Genomic DNA, 8,135 nt, shown 5'->3' with positions numbered 1-8,135 from the left:
TTTTTTACTGATTTGGGTTGAAAGTGATTTAAGTTTTAAAACCTTGTCAAAGTATTTTGATTTGTGATTTATCATTAAAAACTTTCATTTGATTAAACTTTCATTGAGGTTCTTGCTAAAAGTTTTAAAGTTATCTTCAAACTAACACTGTTATTTAATTAGATTTGTTTTGGAATTGAAGTTTTGTGAAATAAAGAAATTGGTTACTTGTTCATCTTCAGTGTTTATATAGTTTCCAGTAAATAAAATCATCATAGAAACTTGTGTTAAAGTTTAAATCCACTCCTGTCTACTTTGAATGTACAATTTTCACAATTTTTCTGCAAATTTAGGTCTTTATTCTGAACAGTCAGGAAGTCACAAGCAGGAAGTAGCAACAAATTTCAGGACTGCAGGTTAAAGGTCTCTAAAATCAACCCATCACTGCTGGAATAATGTTCTTTAGACTAATTAAACAAAGTCTAAAGCCACACAGTTATCACTCACACACACACACACGCAGCAAGGCTGTCCACTGGGAGCAGTTTGGGGTTCAGTGCCTTGCTCGAGGGCACTTCAACGCATGGACAAACGAGGAATTGAACCTGCAGCCTTCCCACTGAGAGAGAACCTGCTCAAACAGCTGACGTGAAACTAAATTGGCCTTACTGAGGAAAGAACCTGGGAGGTTTGACGTGGTGTGAAAGAAGATTCCCCCAGTGGAGCACGGTGGAGGAAGCATCATGAGTCTGGGCTGCTGTGCTGAAGCGGTTCATTTACAGGTCTTAATAAATCATGCAGCAGGTCAGACCATCGATCCGAACAGAGGGAGGGATTGATTGATTTTGTGGCCTTTTTATTCCTGCTTCCCGTCCGTTCAGGAGGAAACGACCAGGTGGAGTTTAGAACCAGCGCAGAGCCGGGGGGAGGCGGACGGAGGCCCCGGGACACCAACATGAGGTCATTATTTCACTCTGTGTGTGTGTGTGTGTGTGTGTGTGTTTGACATGTCGCTCGTGTTTCCGCTCTGAACCGGATTTGACCGGCCGCTTTAAGAAGCCGTCCAGCCCAAATGTGACCCCGGCCAGCGTCCAGCTGTGAAATGTGATCCTCCGCCTGCGAAGCTGGTTGGTGGTGGGGGGGGGACTGCCGGGGGTGAACACATAAACGCACAGAAGGCCAAACGCGCACGTGGGATTATTATTAGCAGCGGATTTCACCCAGCATCCACCAGATTAACAGGAAAGGAAACAGATCCAGTAGAATATTTAATGCCAAACACTTTATCGTTTATATTTACTAATCAAATTCCAGAATTCTTCACAGTCAGCTTTTTATTAAAATTATATTATTTATAAAGAACCGCATTGTTAATCATACTAAACTTCAAATGTGTTTGATTGGAATCTTGATTTTCATCAGCAAAACCCTAAAAAAAAAAACTCTTCAGAGTTTATTAATGCTGTGGTGTTGCCACGGGAGTTTCTGCTGTCAGGGGGGGCGGGGCTTGTCCCATCAGAAGGGGCGGGGCTTGTTCCTTTAGAAGGGGGCGGGGCTTGGTGGCGTGGGGTATGAGTGGTGCAGTGAGGCGGGGCTGAGAAGTGTTGCTCCCTGAGAAGACAGCTGTCAGTTCTGCACATGGAAACAAAGGAGCATCGACCCCCCCCCCCCCCCCCCCCCCCCCAGCAACGTGATCTGAACGCCTTCTGACATTTAATCAGATTTAATCTTTACATTTGCTAGGATTGGTTTGTCAATGTGCAAACAATATTTTATAATGATCGATCAAACTGATGAGATTTGGACGGATCGGAGTCAGGCGCCGTTAAAAAATCATATTTTTTGTGTTTCTGGTTCAGAGTTCAGGGTTTACACGGCAGCGTTCTGAAACCAAAATCCCTTAAGTACAGGTGGAAGCAGTGTAGTTTTACTTCCAGGCCACAAGGGGGTGCTTTTGGTCGTTTCTGTAGTGAAACCACTGCGAGTCATGACAGTCCTGAGGCAAACGCTGTTCTGATCGTTCATCAGGAATGATGAACTTCAGCCGCGGTGTTATAAAACACATCCAGGTTAGTGAGAGCTGTGCACACACGCACACACACACACACTCAAACACACACACCGCCCCCCCAGCATGCAGCTGTCCGCCCAGGTGAGGTACTTACATTGCATGATAAGAGGTGACCCAGTGTGTTAGCTGCAGCCCCCTGCCCCTCTACCTCAAATAATCCCTCTCACTGCCATAGTCCACCAAGGATCCCGCCACGTCGGCGAAGTCCTCCAGGACCAGGCTGGTGGAGTCCTCACCCGACGGCAGCTCCGGCTCCGGCTCCGCCTCCGGCTCCGGGTACGGCGGGAGGGGCGGGGGCTGGGCGGGGTCGGGGCTCTGGTAGGCCGGCGCCGGCTCCCGGCCCCGCCGGTCCCTGGCGGCGCCGCCGCCGCCGTCGCTGCCGCTGCCGCCCTCGCTGCCCTGCGAGGACGGGGCCAGCACGTGGTAGAGGCTGGGCAGGCGGATGTCCAGCAGCACGCCGCTCTTGATGTACAGCTTGTTGTTGAGGTTGTAGAGCTTCTCGGCGATGTCGTATCCCAGCATGACGGAGAAGAGGCGGGCCACGTAGCGCTGCTTGGAGATCAGCATGTAGAGGCGGCGGCGGCGCCACGAGACGAAGCGCGAGTCCTCCTCCGCCGTCAGGGTCACCTGGGGGCAACAAACCAAACGCTCAGGCCTCAAGAGCAGCGCCCTTTAGGGTCTGAGCTTCTTCCTGTGGAATGTTTGAAGTTCTGCTCTTCTGACAGGAAGTCGTCTCCCTCCTGAAGAAGACGAACCAAAAACTTTTACCAAAAACTGAGACGCGTTCAGAAGCTTCACTTCGATGAAAGTTTCAGTCGTCAAAATCATCCCTGATTTTGCCAAAGGTGAGTAAAGATTCTTTATCTATCTGATAGACTGTTAGTAAATATAATACTGAAAGGATTTCGTTCGTTAGCTTTGGAAATCCATCGTCCACAGTTGTGAAGTCGGGCGCAGGAGGGCTCACTTAACCGAAAACCCAGTCTTGTTTTGTGAATAAAATCCTCATGTCACTCATTTAAAGCAACACTAAGGAACTTTCAGTTTTCGTTGATTTTGGCGGCGCCAGTGGACAAAAGCGGTAGTGTTTTGCCTGCAGGAATACTACAGTTCCCATGAGGCCTAGCGCGTGGCGTCGTAAATTGCTGCTCCCGGTGGCGTGCTGTCGGACTGAACTCACCTTCATTTGTTTCCAGTGGCTGTGTGAAGGACGGATAGTGACGAGGTAATGAATCTAAATGAATCTAATGGTGGCTAAACAATGTTATATTGTGATGTGATGCATGCCATAAAGCAGTCCGCACATTTGGAGCTTTTCAGTGAGCAGGGTTCCTACCACCTTCCTCACAGCTGCTTAGTCCAAGTGAAAGCAATACTGACGCCCTCAGCCCGTGACAGAAGGGTCATTCAACTAGCTGTGAGTCGAAGTATCATCACAAAAGATATTAAAATGTTTTATTAAGGTTGAAAAGTTCCTTAGTCTAGGTTTAACTCGTCAGATTGCTTCAGCAGCGAGTGTCGTTCATGGTTCCGGGGTGTTTTGTCCTCGTACCTGGAACTTCCCCTCTTCGTTTGGTCTGAGCGATTCCCACTCGGGGGAGTCGAGGAACTGGTGTCGGTGGATGTAGTGCAGGAACTGACCCTCCAGAGACACGTTGATCCTGAGAGAGAGAAGCACAACGATCCGAGGTCAAACAGAGGCGGTCACTGTGAGAGACTCAGACGGAGAGTATACGCATAAATAAAGCTAAAGACGGAGTGTGAAGTAAGTTAAATGCATCACATAAATATTAGGCCGAGTGATCTTTCTGTGTATAGAAGCATAATTCAGGGAATCAGTGGATCCTCCTCCAGCTGCTTCCTCGCTGTGAAACAATCCAGCGCTCCCAGCGGGGCCGTTTGATTGGATCACATCGAGGAGCTCTTGATTTATCTTTCCCTTAATGCGCCTCGAATGTTGCCGTTACGACGGCCTGCGTTGTATCAATCAGCTGACGTCCACAGAGAGGACGCAGCGTGCAAGATCCCTCGCCCTCGTCTCTTTCTGGAAGGATTTCATTCAAACGAAGCCTGAACTTACTGAAGTCCGAACGTCTTCTGAACACCTGAAATCTTCATTCAGGCTCTCTAAAACCCCGAGTGTTGATGAACTGCTGGGTGTTGTGGTGATTAATCACCCCGCGGAGCAGCGTCGGGGGTATTTAGGAGACTCCATGCTAAAAATATCACAGTAGAAGCTGGTACAGTATCTTCAGAGACAACATCCAAAATCCATTCCGAAGGAGGAATAATCAGAGTGCATTGTCACAGTGATTCGTATGTATGGAAACACGCTGTCTTCCTGTCCTAATCTGATGTTTTTGACTGTCGCTTTATTACATTCTGACCTCAATAATGCATTTTTACAGGGTAAATCCCTAAAACACGGTCCTTAAATCTTGTCAGAGGTCTTCCTGGAAGCCCGGTTATATCAGCAGATTAATGCCGATTGTTTTTTCACGACACGTCCAACGATTTCTGACCATCAGACGAAACGTTCTCCCAAAAAACAGAGAAACATCGAGAACAGAACGTGTCTGGAGGGTTTCTGGAGCCTCCAGGGCTGAAGATGGGGGTGCAAAGATTCCCAAATGTACCTTAGTGGTGAACGGTGTGATTGTGGAGTTTGCATGTTCTCCAACATGTGAGCGTCTGCAGCCCTGGATGAGCTGAGTCACGGTCAGACTGACTCTGTTTACAACATTTCTTCTGTGCTGGCTCTCAGGACGCTGAGCTGCAGCCACGCCGAGGATGTTTAGACGAGGAGGGCTGCGCTTCCTGTGACGAGTCAGTCAGCCGCTCTCTTTTTAATAAACCTGCACGACCGTCTCTGCAGCAGCAGCAGAGCGAGCTCCGCTCTGAAGCCATGACGCTGATGTCTGTCTGAATTGTGTAAAAGTAGATCCGCAGAGCAAGGTCAGACCGCTAATCGGCCAATCTTGATCTGGAGGGGATTTTCTGGTCAAATAAAGGACGAATAAACTAATCCCATCATTATCCACTTCAGCCCTTTACAGGCCTTTTTAGACACTGCGGTGGTGTTTATGATCTGCCTTTAGTCAGTCTGAAAACAAAAGGTCACCTAAATGTTAAATATATGCAAAGAAAACAGAGTTCAAAGAAAAATAATTAAATAAGTTAAATTCCTACAGTAAAAAGCAGAAACGTTTCTGGTAAACTGCACCATAAAGGGTTAAGCATGACTTTACTCCTTCCATTTGTTTTCTTTCTGGTGCCTCTCTTTTTTATTTATTGGAATGTTTATTCTAATTTGGTTATTTTTGTCCTTTTCTTGTTTGTGTTCGATGTCATGAAGCACTTTCAGTTTCCTTGGTTTCGACTTCCTTCGGCTTTTGTTTGTTTATACTTTGTCTCCATGATTCACATCTGAGGGAAGAACGGCTCCCGGCAGGGTTTTCTTCCCACAGCGCCTCGGAGCGTTTTCACTTCTTACAGATTAAAACTGGACTTTCTGGACTTTGAGGCGATAATACTGCATCACTTTTGTTTCAGTGCAGCTTCCAAGATCAAGTCTATTCGGCGGTTTTCTGTTTTGTCAGAATTACACACATGTCCTTCTATGGCAGGTGTGTGAAACATAAGGACAGTGGACCAAAACCAGAACGTATGTGGCCCTTGAACTGAGACCTGTTTGACACTCCTCTTCCAATGTGTTTAGGAAAGCAGTTTTTGGCGAGCAGATGACTGTTTTGGTAATAATTTGGTTTAATTGTCGTTGTGTGTCGAACATTTGCTTCGTTTAGCGCTCCAGCCTCACGGAGAGAAAACCCCGCTTCCCTTCTGACAGAGGTGGAATCTGCTTGTTCTCCCTGTGCATCTGTTGGTTTGCTCCAAGTACTTTACCTTCTGCTAAAAGGGTGATCGACTAAAACTGCAGGTGATCAAATGAAACTCTGTGAGCGATATCAGGTACAAACAAAGGTTTTTGTGCTTTAGGTCGTTTAACGATCTGATTGGAAACGTGGATGGATCACCAAGCCTCCACCAAGCTCTTAAATAAGCATTTGTATGTCTTAACGGAGGAAGTTACTAAACGTAATGTAGGACAGGATCTGTCACAAAACTAAAATCTGATGTACAACACAGAAAATGTGTTATAAATAATAAAGTTAGCACACAAAAGTCGTGTGGGGCCAGCTGAGGAAAGGTCTCATCACAACATCACAACTTTCAAGAAGGGAAAATATGCTAAATGCTAAATTTACTATTAGTGTAGATCAAAGCATTGATTAACAACCCTTCCCTACCTGTTAAAAATGTATCTCAACTTCAACTTTCCAGTAAGTTGCTCCTGCTGTTAAAGAACCAGCGCAAGTACTGACTGCTGGTGTTGCAGCAGATTAAAAGAAGGAGTGAAGGTGATGAAGCCTGAGTGTTTATGTTCATGATGTTATGTACATTGCATAAAAGTGACAGGTACACTTGCTGTTTTGAATTGAATCAGCAGATAAAATGAGATTATTCCTCTTCCTTGAATGTTGGTCAGATGAGTGAAAATATGACCATGTCCTTCAGCATTCCACACTTTAAATTGTTAATTCCATTCATTCATTCATTCACACCAGTGGAGCTCGATCCACCCAATGGGACCATTTTGGATTGAATGCCTTGCTCACGGACAGAGGAGTTCTGGGATTAACCCCGGGCGCAGAGGCCTCACCTCCCGGACAGCAGGAAGGACAGCTGGTCGATGGGTGTCTTGCCCTCCACGGCGTACGTCTCGCCCGCCCTCAGCTCCACCACCCGGTCCCCGAAGGCGTGGCTGATCTCCTTGAACACGTGCACGGGCACGCCCAGCGGCAGGTACACGGCCTGGTAGAGGGCGGCCAGCTCCTCGCCGCGCACGCCCTCGCGGTGCAGCCGGTACAGCAGGTGGTAGATCTGCAGCAGGCAGGCCAGCAGCAGCAGCAGGTTCCAGGTGAAGACGTCGGCGCCGCACAGCGTCAGGCGGCCCCACAGCGCCAGGCACAGGAAGGCCGGCGACAGGAAGCCGAAGATGAAGAGGCAGCCGTAGGCGCCGCTGCCCCCCATGTAGCCCAGGAACAGGATGGTGCTGCCCAGGTGGTAGATGGCGCCCTCCGTCCGGTTGCTCCAGCCGCCGCAGAGCGGCGGGAACAGCAGGCTGTCCAGCAGGGTGGCGTTGTCCGCGCTCATGCTTGACGGGTGAATCCTCCGAGGGCCGCTGGAACTTCTCGGCACGGTTTGTTCCCTTTTGACGCTTCGTTGGAAGAGAAAATCAAAAATCAAAAATCCTTCAACGTGAAGAAGAAGAGGTTCTCCTGACCGGACGGGTTCCACAGCTGGAATGGGTTTCTCCCTCTCCTCCTCCTCTCATGGTGCGGCCCTTCCTCTCTCTCTCTCTCTGCTCTGGCTTCTCGCCCTCTCTCTGGGTCTTCCTGTTGTCTTTCTTGCTTTTTCTCCCCCCCTCTGTGTAACCCCCCCCCCCTTCACCCGCCAGCCAGCGCTGCAGAGCGGGGATAAGGGAGGGAGGGGGGCGTCGATCCGGCCCTACAAGGATCACCATGTTTGGAATTGAAACCCAAGGAGGAGAGGGTGACAGATAGAAAGCAGGCCTGCTACTTAACATAACAGAGAGAGTGTGTGTGTGTGTGTGTGTGTGTGTGTATGTGTGTGTGAGGGGTGGGGTGGGGGGGGGGGGGCGGCAGGAAGCTGAGGAGAGGGACTAAACTCAGTACTGACTGAAGTCCCTCCACAGACCCAGAGAGCCTCCAGGAGGCCTGGTCCGAAGCCGGGCAGCAGGGTGAGGGTGAGAGGACCTGAAATAGGCAGGACGGCGGCTCAGGTCGGGTTTCAGGTATAAACACCCTGCAGCACGCCGCCGCCTCACATTTCCAGCTCCCCTTCAACAGAGACGCTTCCACAGACATCCCTCTGAACCGGGTTCAAACCTCGACTTCATCACATCTAAAGTCCAGTTCCCAGGAATGATTTAGTTTTCAGGTCAGAAATAAAGCAGCAAACTGGACAAAGTGAAATAATGAATCTTAATCTGTAAAGCATGTAA

General features: G+C 48.7%; 1 protein-coding gene across 1 annotated transcript; it reads right to left on the bottom strand.

The window, feature by feature from the left end:
- Positions 1–2,118: 2,118 nt before the first annotated feature.
- Positions 2,119–7,475, bottom strand: LOC115384471 (popeye domain-containing 2-like). Its single transcript, XM_030086743.1, has 3 exons — positions 6,771–7,475; positions 3,603–3,711; positions 2,119–2,677 (listed from the first exon to the last, which is right to left on the bottom strand). The coding sequence occupies exons 1-3, from the start codon at positions 7,262–7,264 to the stop codon at positions 2,195–2,197; spliced, it is 1,086 nt and encodes a 361-aa protein (XP_029942603.1). The 5' UTR covers positions 7,265–7,475; the 3' UTR covers positions 2,119–2,194.
- Positions 7,476–8,135: the final 660 nt, after the last annotated feature.

Source organism: Salarias fasciatus, unplaced genomic scaffold (genome assembly GCF_902148845.1).
Source record: "Salarias fasciatus unplaced genomic scaffold, fSalaFa1.1, whole genome shotgun sequence".
Lineage (NCBI taxonomy): Eukaryota > Metazoa > Chordata > Actinopteri > Blenniiformes > Blenniidae > Salarias > Salarias fasciatus.
This window is presented reverse-complemented; position numbering and strand designations above follow the sequence as displayed.

What these genes read in the sequence shown, in the direction of transcription:
- LOC115384471 (XM_030086743.1), bottom strand. Translation starts at nt 7,264, where the DNA reads ATGAGCGCGGACAACGCCACCCTGCTGGACAGCCTGCTGTTCCCGCCG. An exon ending in TCCTTCCTGCTGTCCGGGAG is followed by an intron (nt 3,712 to 6,770) that starts GTGAGGCCTCTG and finishes TCTCTCTCTCAG; the next exon opens with GATCAACGTGTCTCTGGAGG. An exon ending in ACGAAGAGGGGAAGTTCCAG is followed by an intron (nt 2,678 to 3,602) that starts GTACGAGGACAA and finishes TGTTGCCCCCAG; the next exon opens with GTGACCCTGACGGCGGAGGA.